Source organism: Vombatus ursinus, unplaced genomic scaffold (assembly GCF_900497805.2).
Source record: "Vombatus ursinus unplaced genomic scaffold, bare-nosed wombat genome assembly UNPS02005286.1, whole genome shotgun sequence".
In the NCBI taxonomy this organism is placed as follows: domain Eukaryota; kingdom Metazoa; phylum Chordata; class Mammalia; order Diprotodontia; family Vombatidae; genus Vombatus; species Vombatus ursinus.
The window spans coordinates 7,251,552-7,268,719 of record NW_020945064.1 but is presented as its reverse complement, the minus strand read 5'-3'; the positions used below and the strand labels follow the sequence as shown (position 1 = coordinate 7,268,719).

At 45.1% G+C, this 17,168-nt stretch overlaps 1 protein-coding gene across 1 annotated transcript in view; it reads left to right on the top strand.

The window, feature by feature from the left end:
• The window catches only part of ZFPM1 (zinc finger protein, FOG family member 1), a 196,091-nt gene that overhangs the window by 142,666 nt on the left and 36,257 nt on the right, over positions 1–17,168 (top strand). The window contains exon 4 of the mRNA XM_027847467.1: positions 14,126–14,247. Within this exon, the coding sequence (XP_027703268.1) occupies positions 14,126–14,247 (122 nt within the window). The remainder of the gene's footprint in view (positions 1–14,125; positions 14,248–17,168) is intronic.

The window sequence follows — 17,168 nt, the reverse complement described above, 5'->3', positions numbered from 1 at the left end:
TGTGTGTGTGTGTGTGTGTGTGTGTGTGTGTGTGTGTGTGTGTGTGTAAAATATGTAATTATAGATGCCATCTGAGAAAATTGATGCCAAATATAGTGAAGTGACTAGCCCAAGATCATATGAAAAGTAGTAGCGGAACCAAGATTCAAACTCAAGTCTCTTGACTCTGGATTCAGTCCCCTTTCCACTATAACTCACTGTCCTGCTTCTCAGAAAGCAGGAGAGATCTGTCAAACGAAGCGGTCTTGGGAGCTTGTCATGCTCCAAGCTGAGATGTTCCATGAGGGCAGTCAGGGGGCCCAGTGGAGAGAACGCTGAGCCTGGAATCAGGAAGTCCTTGAGTTCAAATCCTGACTCAGCCGCCTACTAGCTGTGTGACCCTGGACAAGTCAGTTCACCTCTGTTTGTCTCAGTTTCCTCAGCTGTGAGATGGGGCTAATAATAGCACCTACCTCTCTGAGCTGTTGTGAGGATTAAATAGGATAATATTTGTGAAAGGCTTAGTATAGTGTCTGGCACATAGGAGAGGCTATAGAAATATTTAGAAAAGATATAGAGATATTATATCTGGGGGCAGCCAGGTGGCGCAGTGGATAGAGCACTGGCCCTGGATTCAGGAGGACCTGAGTTCAAATCCGGCCTCAGACACATAACACTTACTAGCTGTGTGACTCTGGGCAAGTCACTTAACCCCCATTGCCCAACCAAAAAAAAAAAAAAGATATATCATTTATATTATAGAAATATATTCCACTGTGTGGCTGGGTTGGGTTGCTAGTTAATCCTGCAGTAACCATGAAAGATGAAAGGGTCCTTCATTGTGAGACTTTATGCAAAACTAACTCTATTTTCTTTCATCCTATCCCACCCCGCATTTATTCTATTCTCTCTTTTGACCCTGTCCCTCCTTAAAAGTGTTTGCTTCGGATTATCCCCTCCCCCAATCTGCCCACCCCTCTATCATCCCCTCCCCCTTTTTTCCCCTTCCCCCCCAAGCCTATTTTTCTGTAGGGTAAGATAGATTTCCATTCCCAATTGAGTGTATATGTTATTCTCTCCTTAAGTCAAATACTATGAGAATAAGATTCACTCATTCCTTTGGATGAGACTTTAGAGCAAACGTTTTTTAACCTGGGTCCTCGCCTCCCCCCACCGTGAGTCCATGAATAGATTTCAGGGAGTTTTATGAACTTCAATGGGGAAAATAATTACATCTTGATTTTCACTAACTTTTGGATTCCTTTGTAATCTTAAGTATTTTATTTTGAACATTTAAATACATGATTCTGAGAAGGGGCTTCCCCACTGCCAGAGGGGTCCAGAACATACACAAACTCAAGAAGAAATGATTTGGAAAGTTTCTTTCTAGTTCTTTGAGATCTGTAGCTATTTGACACCACGAATCTTAGATCTGGAGGGCTTCCTGAATTATCATTCACAAATACTATATAATTGTAGCAATTTGAGGTTTACGGAGTGCTTTCTTCACAACAACCTCATTTGGAAGGCAGTATAAGGATCATTATTTCCATTTTATAAATGGAGCAACTGAGGTTCAGACAGGTTAAGTGACTTGCCCGTGGCTGAACAGGTTAGTAAGTGTTGCCCTGGAATCCACCCAGCTTTTCAGGACTCCCAGGTTCATTCACCTTCCCATTGGTGATATTCATCGTCACCCTCTGCTAGGCACCAAGCCACACCCTTCAAAGCCTTGACCCCTGCCCTCAAGGAACTTCTATTACAATAGTTCTTCACACTGCCCGCCGCTCCCCGTCCCCGCACTGCCCCCAAGGAATCTATGAACTTGGATGGGAAAAATTTATTTTCATTAACTTCTAACTGAAATTTCTCATGTCCTTCATTTATTCTGTTATTCAATTCAAAATTTAATTTGAAATTCAAAAACTTCCATTAGAAAAATTCAAATTCAATTATTCAGTTCAAATATTCTAATTTAAAAAAACCCCATTATTCTGGGAAGGGGTCTCTAGGCTTTGCCAGACTGCCCAAGGGGTCCAGGAAACAAAAAAGAGTGAAGAACACCCGCAAGCCTTACAAGAGTAGGTCTGGCTTTTTGTCCATTGTCATACATTGCTGTGGTAATGGCCGCTCTGCCAGCAGATGCCAAAGCTACCCAACCCCTCCGACTCCCTCAGGGATGGCATGAGGCAGAAGCAGCATCTCCGACTCCTTCTCTGATTGGCACGCCTGAGCTCACACTCATTTTGGAGCAATCCTAGAAAATTCAGGTACTAACCTAGCGTTCTCCACCTTCCTCCCCACCTCCCCAAACAAAATAAAACAAAAACCCCTGAATTATGGCTCCCCTCTTCTGAGCAGGAAGCAAATCAGCTGCTTATCCAAGCTCTAGACTAAATATGATCTCTGTCTCTCTGTTTCTGTCTCTCTCTCTCCCTCCTCTTTCTCCCCACCTCCTGTCTGTGTTCTCCCCCTGTCCCACCATGTGTCTGTTCATCTCTCTGTCTCTGTCTCTCTCTCCTCCTTCTCCTCCCTGTCTTCTCTCTTTCTTCTCCCCCTGCCCCACCATGTATCTGTGTATCTCTCTGTCTCTATTTCTGTCTGTCTGTCTCTCCTTTCTCCTCCCTCTCCTCTGTCTCTCTTCTCCCCCTGCCCCACCATGTATCTGTGTATTTCTCTGTCTCTATTTCTGTCTGTCTGTCTGTCTCTCCTTTCTCCCCCCTCTCCTCTGTCTCTCTTCTCCCCCCACCCCACCATGTGTCTGTATATCTCTCTGTCTCTGTCTCTCCTCCTTCTCCTCCCTGTCTTCTGTCTGTCTTCTCCCCCTGCCCCACCATGTGTCTGTGCATCTCTGTCTCTGTCTCTGTCTCTCTCTCCTCCTTCTCCTCCCTGTTTTCTCTCTCTCTTCTCTCCCTGCCCCACCATGTGTCTGTGTATCACTCTATCTCTATTTCTGTCTATCTGTCTGTCTGTCTCTCCTTTCTCCCCCCCGTCTCTCTTCTCCCCCTGCCCCACCATGTGTCTATGTATCTCTCTCTCTCCCTCTCTCTTTCTCCTCTTTCTCCCCCCTCTCCTCTGTCTCTTTTCTCCCCCCACCCCACCATGTGTCTGTATATCTTTCTGTCTCTGTTTCTCTCTCTCTCTCTCTCTCTCTCTCTCTCTCTGTCTCTCTCCTTGTCCCCCTTCTGGAACGGTTGCCTTTTATCTGTGGCTGTGTGTTTTCTCTGGTGGGGATTGATACACAGAAGATGGAGTGGTCTGACATGGAAAGTGTCAGGCACACACTCTTATCTTGGAGGCATGGTCTCCTGCCCCCAGTGCAGATGCTTAGCCAATGAGACAGTGGGAAGGAAGGGAGGGGGGAGGAGGAGAACTAGCCTGGGCAGAATGAGAAAAGGGGGAGTTAGTTACAAAGGGAGGCCCCTCCATGGGGCAGAGGGAGTAGAGCATGGTAGGTGCCCTTCAAAGCTGCCTGGGATAATGGTTGACTTTCCCTTTCTCCCTATAGGCCCCCCCCCATATAAAATCCCTAGAAGAGAAAAATGCCTTCAGGATGAAGACTCCTTGTCACCTCTTCCCCATTTCCTGGCTCCCCAGAACTCAAGTCCCTGGTGACTAAATTGAAGGAGATATTAAGTTTAGGGACAGCATATCAGGGGTTAAGGGGTGGGAGGTGGTGTGGACCTACGGCTTATGACTGTAGGTTTGTGGGAAAAAATTTTGTCTTAAGCCAACACTGGGGCAGCTGCCCTGGATAGTTAGGAGGATGCTCCATGGGTGTGCTCCACAAGGACCCGCAGTATGGTGGGGTAGGAGGTCATCTTTCTCTGACTGCCAGATCCTTGCTTCCCCCAAACCCCAGCTGTCAAAGACTGTGCTCTCTCATCTGAAGAGAAAGGCATCCTGGTGTGGTTGACAGGGCCCCAGGCTAAGGAGTCAGAGGACCTGAGTCCCTCATATCTGCTGGTCTTCATATTCAAGTGTTTCCCTCAGTTTCCCGGCTTTGCCTCTGACTCTGTGTTACCTTGGGACAGGTACACACACACACACACCCCCCCCCACCTCCCCACCCCCCGTCTGAGCCTTAGCTGTTTTTGTTTGGTTACTTCAGTCGTGTCTGACTCTCCACAACTCTATTTGGGGTTTTCTTGGCAAAGATTGTAGAGTGGTTTGCTATGCCCTTCTCCAGCTCATTTGATAGATGAGGAAACTAAGGAAACAGAGTTAAGTGACTTACCCAGGGACACAAGTGCCTGAGGCCGGATTTAAATTCATGTCAAAGTGCTGTGTATATATGCTCTAGCCTTGGAGAGGGGGAGAGAGAGATAGAGGTGTTTTCCCTTAGGGGAAACAACCGTATGCTTAAATAGTCAGCAAATCAGTCAACAAACATTTATCAAACATCGTACATTAGAAACTCTGCTAAGTACTTGGTATACACAGAAAGACAAAAACACTGAATCTGCCCTCAAGGGTCCAGAGGAACACATGGAAATGACTAGGTGCATATAGGCCTTGAAGGCAGATAGAAGGTGATGGAAGAGGAGCAGCCCCCCAGGGAGAGGCCAAGGAGGGACTCCCGTAGAAGCTTGAGCTGAGTCTGGAAGGAAGTCAGGGAAAACAAACAATACAGAATTCTATAGTAATGTTATTATAGAATATATGATCAGTGTATGCTGTATTAGAATATATGCTAATATGCTATATTAGAATAATTTAATAAATTATTCCATGATAACCTAGAATAATCACAACTGCTTATACACACCTCCATGCTGAGACATGGAAGGTGGGACACACGGTCCCTGCCCCCCGAGAGCTTGTAGGGAAACGGGCACAAACTCAGCGAGCTATGTGGTACCACATTCCACCATGAGTGTGTTAGCAAGGTAGAAAAATGAAGTAACAGTTCAGAAAAAGGAGAAATCAGTTCCTCTTGGGAGGAAGGCTTCCCGGAGGAGGTAGCTTGGCCTTGAACGATGGGTCAAAATTGGATAGGAAGCTGGAGAGGGAGGCAGGGAGGAGAGATGAGTGGAGGAAGTGGGGGCAATATCAGTTGAGAATAGACAGTAATCCATAAGACATAAGGGATGTAAAAAGAAGGAGTGGGAGGTGGTCCTTGAGACATAAGTGAGGATCTAGTGGTGGAGAGCCTCGAATGCCAGACCAAGGACCATGATGGCGCCATCATATATCTATGTGTATGCCAGGGCTAACTACTGTACTACTTAGAGTATCAGCCCTCGTATCTGCCGGGCTGCCCTGCTAGTTTCTTGGAGTGGGCTGGGGAGCCAGTAGCAGAAGGAATAAACAGTTAGGTGGCCTGCCTCCCATGTCTCATCTGTAAAATGGGCAGACTATTCCTTGGCTCCCCCTGGAGGTTATGTAAGAATTCGCGTAGAGTGTTTGGAGTTGTTCAGGCTAAAGACCCTTGATATATAGATATATGTGTGTATGTGTATGTGTGTGCATGCATATATATATGTATATTTATATATGGTATATACAGCATGTACTTGGAGTGGGTGGCATAATAATAGTTATTATGATTTTCATCAAAGAGACACGAAGCCTTTTATAAGTTGCAACAAAGCCTTCACAGCGCCCTGGGCACACACTAAATACTTTTTGATGGTGGTGCTGATTGTAATCCAAATAGGCTAATTCCGTGGCTTTTTTTTTTAATGGATAAATTGAGGCACATAATGTGTTTATAAACAGCTCAGCCCTCTGCAATGATCACCGCATGAGCATGTTTTTGGTATGTGCCCCCTGCCACCCACACCCCCCAATAGCTACCAAATGCTGACAGTTTTTGGAGAGTTCACAGTTATCAATTGCTGGACAGGGCGATCTGCTGTCACCTGGAGATTTCTTAACTACCTTGGGAGTCAGGAGCAGAGCTTGCAATGGAAACAAGGCAAATTGTAACTAGAATTGGGATCCACAGTCCCAATTCCCTCTTCTCAGGCAGGGAAGGAACAAGCATTTATTAAATACTTACTACATGCCAGGCACTCTACTAAGCACTTTTACAAATATTTCCTCACTTTATCTTCACAACAACTCTAGGAGGTAGGTGCTACTGTCATCACCATTTTACAAATGAAGAAACTGAGGCAGACAGGGTTTCAAATAACTTGCCCAGGGTCATATAGCTAGCAGGTGTCCGAGGTCAGATTTGAACTCCTGACTCCAGGCCTGGTGCTCTGTCCACTGACCCATCAGCTCCCTATTGACCAGAATGTTAATTAATGAGAGGAAATGAATAGAACAATTTGAAATCTAAATCCTGGGTTATAGTGGCAAGAGTGCTAAAATTTTAGTCAAAAACCCTTAATGGTATAACCTTTTTAATCTTTTTTAATTTGTAACCTTTTTAATTTAATTAATTTTAGTCAAAAACCCTTAATGGTGTAACAAAATTAATTCCCTTTTCTGGACCTCAGTTCACTCAGTTGTAAAATGGAAGGTTGGACCTAGTTTATCAGGGACAGAAGATAGTTCCTACAGTGCCTAGGACAGAGTCAATAAAGCCAAATAAAAACAATTGTTGGTTGTTCTTATCAAAGCCTATAATTCAGAGCTGCGGGATTTCTTAGAGACTCCTAGTTCCCAGCCCCAGTACAGAATCCCCATGAGGGTGAGGGATTTGCCCAGCATTACATAGATGGCAAGTGGCAAAATGGAAATTCAAACTCAGGTCCTCTGATTTCAAATAGAAGCTCCTTTTCCGCTGACCATAGTATGCTGACTCAACTTGAAGAGAGCCTTGAAGGGCAGGAAAGCTTTAGTTTGGTGGAAAGGAGGCAGGCGGGCATTATAGGCCACAGAACAGCATGAACAAAAGCGTGGAGGTGGGACTGAGCCAGCCATCCCACACAGCATTGTCACCTCGAGGACTTACTTGGTGAAGATGTCTGCCTGTGGTTCAGTGTGGTCATAACAGAAGGTAGCGTATGACTAATGTCTTTTGAACTGGAGTCCCCAACCAGTTTACTACGACAGTGTTGTTGATCACAGATTCTGCCTTGTTTCTGAGCCTCACCTCGACCTGCCTTCCACCCACCCACCTACAGACATTTGGAGTAGGGAGAGACATGTAGGGCAGAAGCTTGAAATACCTGCTTAAAACCCCTGGGGGCTGCAGGGAGCAAGCTTCGGTAGCTGCTGCTGGGGCAAAGTTGGGGATTCCCCACATTAAATGAGTTGGAGAAAAAGAAATGAAGCTCCCCTCCCAGCCCTGTGTCTAAGAGTAGGACCAGCTAGTGTTTCCTTCCTCCCTGCATTTCACAAGCCCCCATCTCATGGGGTTCAGCCCAAAGGGAAAGGAACCCTGCATAAACACCTCACCCCCCGACTTCCCATCCTGGGGGCCCGCTTCCAGCACCCCCCCATAGTTGAAGCAGTTAAATTTCCAAGGATAGCAGCTAATTTTGATGAGCAGTTATAGCTTGTCTACAAGGTGAAGTGCCTCCTGCCCAGGAAACATGGCCAGGTTGTCCTTGCCCCTCTCCCATCCTGGGAGGTCGTCATTCTTAGGTATCAACATGCAGGGCTGAGACAGTGCCCATTGCATGATATGGTTGGGTTGGTTTGCGTGATGCTCCTGGGATGACCAAGGAGAGATGATAGGGTCTTGGACTCAGGGCTGAATTGGACTTTGGAGTGAGGGTTCTAAACGTGGATGGGAAGGAAAATACAACTTGAGTTCTACTGATCTTTGATTTCCTTTGTAATCTTAAGCATTTTACGTACTTAAAAAACCCTCCAAAACATTCTTCTGAGAAGGGGTCTAGGAGCTTTACCACACTACTGAAGGGGACCTTGACATACAGAAAAAAGGAAAGAATTCCTGCTTCACAGGGTCACTATTCTAAACCTCTCATATTACAAAAAAGGAAACTGAGTCCTGGCAACTTGCCTCAAGACTCATCATGGGACTGAAGATCTAGGTTTCCTGACCCCTAGACCGAGTGTTTCCACATGTTACACAGAAGAATGTTTTAGCTTAACTTGGTTGTGCAGCAAGAGAAGAAGCTTCCTCATGTGTAGTGAGCTCTCTGCATTCAGAAGTGTTCGGGCCAAGGCTGTCAGGAGTGTCAAGAATGGTTGATGATTTAGAGCTGAAGGAAATCTCAGGGATCAGCTTAGTCAAACTGGCTTATTTTACAGATGAGGAAACAGCAGCCAAGGTCACATAGGGAGTAAGTCACAGAGTCAGGATTTGAACTCAAGTCTTATGTCTCCAAATCCAGCACTCTTTTCTCTTCCCTCAAGGAGGGGAATCTGATGTGAGGAGAATGACAAAATGGATCCCAGGGCTTCTCCCGGCTCTGAGATTCCCTGAGTCTTGAAGGATACTATGAGAGGCGCATCATCTAAGGCAATGGTTCTCAAATGTTTTGGTCTCATGACCCTTTATACTTTAATACTTAATAAAACTTAATACTTTATTTATTAACATTCTTTTTAAATTTTAAGCTCCAAATTCTCTCCCTCCCTCCCATTCTTCCCCTACCCACTGAGAAGGCAAACAGAATGATATCAATTATATATATGAAATCATGCAGAACATATTTCTGTATTAGCCTTATCTCCACCTCTTATACTCTTACAAGTGATTGAGAACCACCCTCCCCCAGAGAGCTTTTGTTTATGTGGCTTATCTCTCTCAATATTTAGTGTATTAGACATTAAAACTGATACATGGTAAAATATATATTTATTAATTCATTTAAAAATAACAATAATCATGTCATCATACTTTAATATAAATAACCTACTTTGTGAAAAATAACTATTTTTCAAGACAAGAAAATTTTTGGGCAAGAAGAAGACATTGTTTTCTGTGTTTTTGCCAATCTCTTTAATGTCTGCCTTCCTAGGGTGCAGCTGGATTTTCCTGTCTTCTTCAGCATTCATTCTGTTGGGATACAGTATTTTGAATACAGCAAGTTCTTAATGTTTTTTATTTTCCCACTCATTCGTTCATTCATTCACTCTAGATCTGGAGATTTGAACCCAAATCCTTAGATTACCATGGAACATATCATAAGCTCTCTGGATTTGTGTCTTATCCATCTCCTAGAGTATAACCTCCTTGAGGGCAGCTCCTGAGTCTTACATAAACTCAACATCTCTCCTAGGGAGAGATCAGTTCTGTGTATATGGTAGATGCTTAATAAATGCACAGGTTGTTGGTATTCAATTATCCCCTGAGTCCTAGGGAGCCGTGAGAAGGCAGTGGCATCAGTACCCAGGGAAACTCAGACTGGGGGCATGAGAGGCTCTCTTTCTTCTCTCTTCCTCTCTCCTGGGACCCTCTTGCTAGGGGATTCATTGGACAAATCTCCTTCCTATTTTCCTGTGCTTCTCCACTTTCAGTGGAGCAGATCCAGGGGAGATGGCAGCCTCTATTAGCATACATTTGAGTATTGGTAAGCTGCCATCTTATCTGCACTCTGAAAGACAAAGACCCAGTTAAACCATTTTAGAACAGCCTTCATAGCATATTTACATGTTATCTAAACCATTAAGCTAGAAGTTTATCAGATAATCGGGCCCATTAAGCCCAGAGCCTGCCTGGAGTTGAGGGCAGCCAGAAGTAAAGCACTTTCTCTGGTCTGCTCAATGGGGAATAGATTTCCCTGTCATGGCGGACGGGTTTCTGACCTCTGCCCAGGCATGCCAGGCTGCAGCAAATGGAAGTGGGATTCACGAGGCAAGAAGGTGACAGACACCACACCCAAGGGACACAATGGAGAAGGAAGTAGCCCGGGCCATTTCCTAGGCAGAGGAGAAGGAATAATAATCCAGCTATTGAAATGGGGCAAATACAGGTCAGGCCCATTCCCCAGAGACAGCAATAGCAAGGAGAGCCCTGGCCCTATCCCTATTCCTCTTTGTGCTCATATGCCCTTAGTGCTCGAGGTCATAGGCTCATAGCTAGGTGGCAAGTGGCTAGGGTGTTGGACCTGGGGTCAGGAGACCTGAATGTGAATCCTGTCTCTGATACTTCCTAACTGTGTGACCCTGGGCACATCCCTTAACCTCTCTCAGCCTCGGTTTCTACATCTGTAAAATTGGGATAACAGGAGCACTTGCCTCACAAGGTTTCCCAGGACATCTCCACTTTCAACTGAACTGCCAAATGAGATAACACATGAAAAGCGCTTTGCAAACCTTCAAGTGATAACTAAAAGCTGCCTATTATTACAAGATTGTAGATGCCGAGCAGGAAGGGGCCATGGAGGGCCTCTCATGCAGCCAGTCCTTCCCTTTTCAAGCATAAGGACACCTTTCTAACTTCAGACTTCTGAAATCCAGCAACAAATACAAGTGAATTTCTATCTTTTTATCACAGTAGTAGCAGAGGGAGAAGCAGAGGACCTGGGTTCGAATTCCTCCTTTCTTACTTCCTACCTTTATAACTCTGAACAAGTCACCTCATCTCTCTGAGCCTCAGTTTCCTTATCTGTAATATAAAGGGGTCAAAATAAGATAACCACAAAGGTCCCTTCTGACACTAAAACTATGATCCTTGGAGTCAGGAAATCCTGGGTTCACATTTTGTCTTTTACACATATTGTTGAGGTGATCCTGGCTAACTCATTTAACCTTTTAGTTCTAAGACCGTAGATTACAAAGTTATCACCTGAGGGAAGGTTTCCTTCCTCCCGTGAAATCAAATCAGAGGTGAGGACAGAAACAAGCTAGTAGCCACTTGCATTTGAAAAATTGTGTGTGTGTGTGTGTGTGTGTGTGTGTGTGTGTGTGTGAGTGTGTGTGTGTAAAAGTAAATCTAGTAATATTACCATATTACTAAAAGTAGTAATATATGTGTGTATGTACATATGTGTATATATGGCATATTACATATTCATCTACAAAAGGTACCTCTGTTTGATTCATTAGGCTGAATCAGACTGCTTATTTTGTTGGAGCTAAATAAGGATCAGCATTATAATTCTCATTTGCATATTGATTCAAGGACCCCTTGGGTCACAGATAACTCTAAGACCCCTTCCTTTTCCCCTCCTCCTTCTCCCCAACTCTCCACCTCCAGGGATCTGTGTCCAGAAGATTGGGAAGCATTGCTCCACCCGACCCCTAAAGAAAGCTGAGGTCCAGGGAGGTCCCCAAACTTATCGGTCACTCACATCATAGAGTCTAAACCTCAGAACTCTGGTCTTCCAGGCCCTAGACCAGTGTTCCTTCATCTTCCCAGAAGCAAATCTGAGTTCTCTTGATGAGAAATGTTTCCACTTTCTGCCTTTCTGAGCATCTGGTAGAGTAAAAGAGAGAGTTGGGAGAAGCCATGATAAGTGGGGCCCAGCTGTGGGTGCCCCTTCATCCCATGGACTAGCAAAGATAGGGGGCATAGGTACAAGCATCAGTTCCTGGTGCCCTGAGTAGCTGAGGACATTGAATAATATTGGTGATCAATGTCAATCAACTGTTTGCCCAGTTGAGTCGCATGTAGCATGTCAGAGCTAGGAGGAGCATTAGGACATAATGTCAAGGTTGGTAGACCTTTGGACATAAAAGTCAGGGCAAGGAGGGACCCTAGGATATAGAATGTCTTAGCTGGAAGGAACCTTTAGGAAACCAAAGTCCATAATGGGCAAGTGACTTGCTTAAGGTCACACAGAGAGTTGATGGTACAACCAGGAGTTTACCACAGTACTCCTGCCTTAAGTCTCCCTCCTCCACCCTGCCTTCATCTGATAAAATGATTTTCTCACTCCTACTCAATAAACTCCCAATGGCTCCCTATAACTCTGGGATCGAGTAGAAAATGCTCTGTTGAGCATTTAAAGCCTGGTCCCTTCCTACCTTTCCAATATTCTTTCTTTCTATTCCCTTCCAGGTACTCAATGATCCAGCAATGACAGGCAATTAACTGTTCCTCATAGATAAAACGTCATCTCCCAACTCCTCAACTTTGCACTGGCTATGCCCCACACCTGGCATGCCCTTCCTTCTCACCTCTGTTTCCTGGCTTCCCTCAACACTCAGCTCAAATCCCACCCTCTGCAAGAGGTCTTCTTTACCACCACCCCCACTGCCACAATGCCTTCCCCAAAGATTTCTTTCCATTTACACAGTTAGCATGTATGTACCAAGTTATTTGCACGTTGTTTTCTGCCTTAGCCTATGAGCTCTCTGAGAACAGGGCTGTCTTTGTATCCCCAGTGCTTAGCACAGTGCCTGGTACATAATAGGTGCTTAATAAATGCATGTTGACTGACTGACTCCATACTCTTTCCACTGTACCTTGACATCTTCCTCTTTCTGCCCGGTCAGCCTCGGACCCCAGTACACCAATATAACTCTTGGGTTGTCACCCCAGCTCCCATCCCTGGGTCAGGGACCCCAAATCGGGACACTCATTCCCAGTTACGTTGGCATCAGTTTGCAGGGTGAGTGTGCCACCCAAAGGCAGGCCTGATGCTAGGTTTGTAATGTGCTAGAAACAGCACTGGGCTCTTGGAGTCTGAAGACCTGGGTTTGAATCCTCACTCTGCTACTTACTGTAGGTGTGACATTGCAGGAACTCATTTCTCCTCTCTGGGCCCTCATGTGTAAAAGGAGGGGGTTGAATCCGAGAATCTCTAAAGTCCCTCTCAACCCTAAATCTCTGACTCTGGTTCTCATTCTGCTGTTTACCAGTCACGTTCCTCTGAGCGAGACAATTAACTTCCCTCTTCCCTGAGACTCAGGTCCTTCATCAGTAAAGTGCAAATAGTAATGGCAGCTGGTGCACCTCACAGGGATGCCTTGATCAAGAAGATTGTGTCTGTGAAAGCACTTTTTGAGTGGTGATGTTCTTTAGGGATGTGAGGTGGAATTATTCTCGCCTTGCCTATCACTTTAGCATACCCTCTTTGGGTTTGCAATGTGTCTCCCCTTTCTCCCTTTATCCGTACAACAGCCATTTTTAAAGCTCTTGCCATGGTCATAGTACTGTGTTAAGTGCTTCAAAGAGATGCAGTTCCTGCCCTCAGGAAGCTTCTAGTCTAGTTGGGGGATATAATAATAATGGAGCACCTAGCTCTCTGGGGCCATTCCTGGTATCTCCGCCATTTGGGCACAAGTCAAGGCTACCCTCGATGTTCCTTTTGCCAGGTTTCACAGTCCTTTGGGATGGCAACATGGGGTTTGTCCTCAACTCCTCACTATCTCTCACCCCTCCTATCCAATCTCTGTTACCAAGGCCTGAATGGGTGCCCTTCTCTCCTCTGACACTGCCACCACCCTCTTACAGGCCCTCTTCCCCTCATGCCTGGACTATTCCAATAGCCTGCAAGGGGGTTTGCTTGCCTTTTATCCCTCCCCACTCCAATCCATCCTGTACTTAGCTGTCAAACTGATCTCCTAATGTGCAGATGTGACCATGTCAACCCCCTACTCAGTAAATGAATAAACACCAGTGGCTCTTTATCTTCTCGGGGATCAAATATAAAATCCTCTCATTGGCATTCAAAGCCCTTTAGAACCTGTCCTCCCTACCTTCCCCCCCACCCCCCTTTAATTCTCCATCCCACTTATGTGATGCCATTGGCCTCCTTGTCATTGGGAGGGCCATCCTCAGTGGGGACGCTGTTGGCATGAGCTGTGTTGTCTGGCTATGTTTCCATTACATGGATAAGAACAAACACTTCCATCTCCCAGCTCTGGGCATTTTCATCGGCTCTGCCAAGCTTGGAACGATCTCCCTCCTCATCTCTACGTTCTGGCTTCTCAGCCCTCCTTCAAGTCTCAGCTAAGATCTCACCTCCTACGGGAAGCTTTTCCCATCCCCCTTAATTCTGGCTTCTTCCCTTTGTTAATTATCTCCAATTTATCCTACATATCGCATGTTTCCATGTTGTCTTTCCCATTAGACTTTGAGAGCAGGGACTGTCTTTTGCCTTTTTTCGGTATTCCATGCACTTAGTATAGTGCATGGAATGTACTGGGTGTTTGATAAATGTTTGATTGACTGATTACCCGGGGACAGGGAGAGATTGTGATGTACCACACCTGGGAAGAGGGCCCAAGGTGTTTAGAATGCCTGTCTCCTGCCATAGTCCATGGACAGGTAGAGCCAAATAGCTGTCTTGTTCTTTTCTTATCATTCTTTTGTCTTTTTTTAATCTAGATGAATTGGAGTTAATCTCACAGGATGGGGAAAGCAAAGTTCGTGCCAAGAGGAGTCTCCCTGAGGGAATTTCCTGGGGTCCATTCAGTGGAAACATCCAGAGTGAAGGGCAAACAGAGACGGTAAGGATCTCGAGCTTTCTTCCCCCTGTTTCCTGCTGCCTTGGCTCCAGCCCCGATGGCAGTTGACCCTATGTGGCCCTTGGCAATTGCAGAAGAACCCTACATTTCAATCCCTGAGCAAATGAGTAAAGTACATTTTTAAAATGAGACCCAAAAAGGGGAACTGTCTTTCCCAGAGTCATACACCAAGTGAAATGGCAGAGCCAAGATCGAAAGCCAGTCCCCTGATTTCCAGTCCAGGGCTTTCTACCTTGTCAGCATGCATTGGGTATTTGTTGGCTGGTCACCCTGTTTAAATATATGATCCAAATTAAGTCCCCTTTGAAAATGTCTCCCTTGCTTGTGACAAGACCATGCCAGTAATTTCATTCTCCTTTGTGTTAATTATAGCTCATGTTTGTATGGCCCTTTAAGATTTGGAAAGCATGAGTAGGATTGTCCCTGAGGGGAGGCCTGGAGAGCACAGATCTGGTCACCGAATCCCAGGATTCTAGAATTATGCCATGCTCCTCCTCGCCCCAAACTTAAAATAACTCATTGTGCGACCTCTTTTCATAGAGAGGAGAAAGCTTGGAGGACCTCTTGTTCCTGTTAGGTGGTACAGGCAGAAAATTGAATGAGGTTTAAGGAAGGCACATAGATAAATTACTAGGTGATAGATGCGTCCCAGATTATAGGACCGTCTTCCTAGAGCTGGGGCATCCAGGACATGCAGTGGATCGAGCACTAGGCCTGGAGTTAGGAAGACTCACGTAGCCTCAGACACTGGCTGTGTGACCCTGGGCACGTCACTAAACCCTGTTTGCCTCAGTTTCCTCATCTGTCAAATGAGCTGGAGAAAGAAATGGCAAATCACTCTAGTATCTCTGCTGAGAAAACCCCAAATGGGGTCATAGAGAGTTGAATATGACTGAAAAAACAACTCAGTGCTCTAGCCTACCAAACTCCATTTTGATCCTGACTCTGTCATCCATTCTCATTAGCTCTTCCCCCCACTCCCAGCTTGGAATCAACTGTTAGGTGGATGAGCATACCATCTATGCCTTTATCCACTTCATTGATAAAAGTGTGAAACAGCACAGATCCAAGCACAGATACCTGGGGTCCTTCCCTGGTGACTCTGTGCCACATTGGCACTGAATCATTAACAACTCTTCTTTCAGTCTGGCCATCCAGCTTGGTCTGAATCCATCTGATTGTGTTATCCTCCAATCTCTATCTCTCCATCTTCTCCACAAGAATAGTTTCAGATACTTTATCAAAAGCTTTGTAGACATCTGGGCAAGTTGCGTTCACAGCACTCCCTGATTCTGATCACTTCGTAATCCTGTTCAGAGGATTAAGGTTATGTGGCGTGACTTAGCCTAGATGAAGCCAAGCTGGCTCTTTGTCATCGTTGTTTCCCTTTCTAGATATTCACCGACCATCCCTTTAATGATCCCTTCTAGGACTCTCTTAGGAATCAAAGTTCAGCTCACTGGCCTAGAATTTGTAGACTTGGTTCTCTTCTTTTGTGTTTTGGAAGATCAGATCATTTGCCCTTCTCCAACTTTGTGTCACCTCTCCTGTTTTTTTCCATGATCTTTCAGGTTGTACTGCCAGTGGCGTGGTAGTCATATTTGCCAGTTCTTTCAGGCCTTGAAGAGGTAGTTCATCTGGGTCAGGTGACTTGAATTCATCCAGCTGGGTGATCTCTAACAATCTCCTTACTTATCCTGTGCATCAACTCTCTGTCAGTCAATTTTGTTCTATCATTTCCAGTGTGAAGGTCATTGTCCTTGGCAGGGAAAACAGAAGCATAATAACAGCTCTGACTTGTCTGGGTTGTGCACCCCAAGTGAAAACATGCCAGCCCTTGTTTGATACTCTTTTTTGTTAAAAACAAAACAAAAAAAATAAGCATATAAAAAAATCCCAACCCTTTTTGTGGTTCTTAGCTTTCCTCGCTAGCCTGGGCTCACTCTGAACTTTGGAATTTCTGACACTTTTTCCAGGATCGTGCCATGCTTTAATGTTTGTATTCTTTTACCTCTCCCTTGTTTCCAACTTTTGTACATTTCTTTTGAACATCTAAGTTGGTGGGTGACCTCCCTGTATATCCGCATCGGTTTCTTCTTGGGTCACCATGAGGACAGAACACTAGATATGGATTCAGGAAGACCTGAGTTCAAATATGGCCTTACACACTTAACCTCTGTTTGCCTCAGTTTTCTCAACTGTAAAATGGGGATAACAATGGCACCTACCTCCCAGGCTTGTTGTGAGGTTCAAATGAGATAGCATTTGTAAAGTGCTTAGCACAGTGCCTAGAGCATAGCAGGCACCATAGAAATGCTAGCTTTCGTCATCATCAGTTCAGTTCAATTCAGTCATTTTTCAGTCTTGTCTGACTTTTCATGACCCCATTTGGGGTTTTCTTGGCAAAGATACTGGAGTGGTTTGCTATTTCCTTCTCCAGCTCATTTTGCAGATGAGGAAACTGAGGCAAAGAAGGTTAAGTGACTTGTCCGGTGTCAGTTTGGGAGAAGCTAGCAGATATATTCTCACTCAACTACAGGTCAAAAGGTCATACAGTCAGTCAGCTAATAAACATTTATTAGGCACCTTCTGTGTGCCAGGCACCATGCTAAGCAATGGGGATACAAAAAGAAGCAAAAGACAGTCCCTGCCCTTGAGGAGCTTACAATCTCCTTCACTACCTAGTTTTCCTGGCTTCCTTCAAGTCAACTCAAATCCTACTTTCTGCTCTCCCTTACTTCCTTCTCCCCACCAACCCCCTTCCAATGCCTCCCCTTCATAACTACCATTTATAGTCCCATTTATACTGTGTGTGTCTTGTATGTATATCATTGTTTGCATATTGTCTCCCCCCATTAGAGTATGAGCTCTTGGAGGGTCCGTCTTCATATCTGCAGCTATTA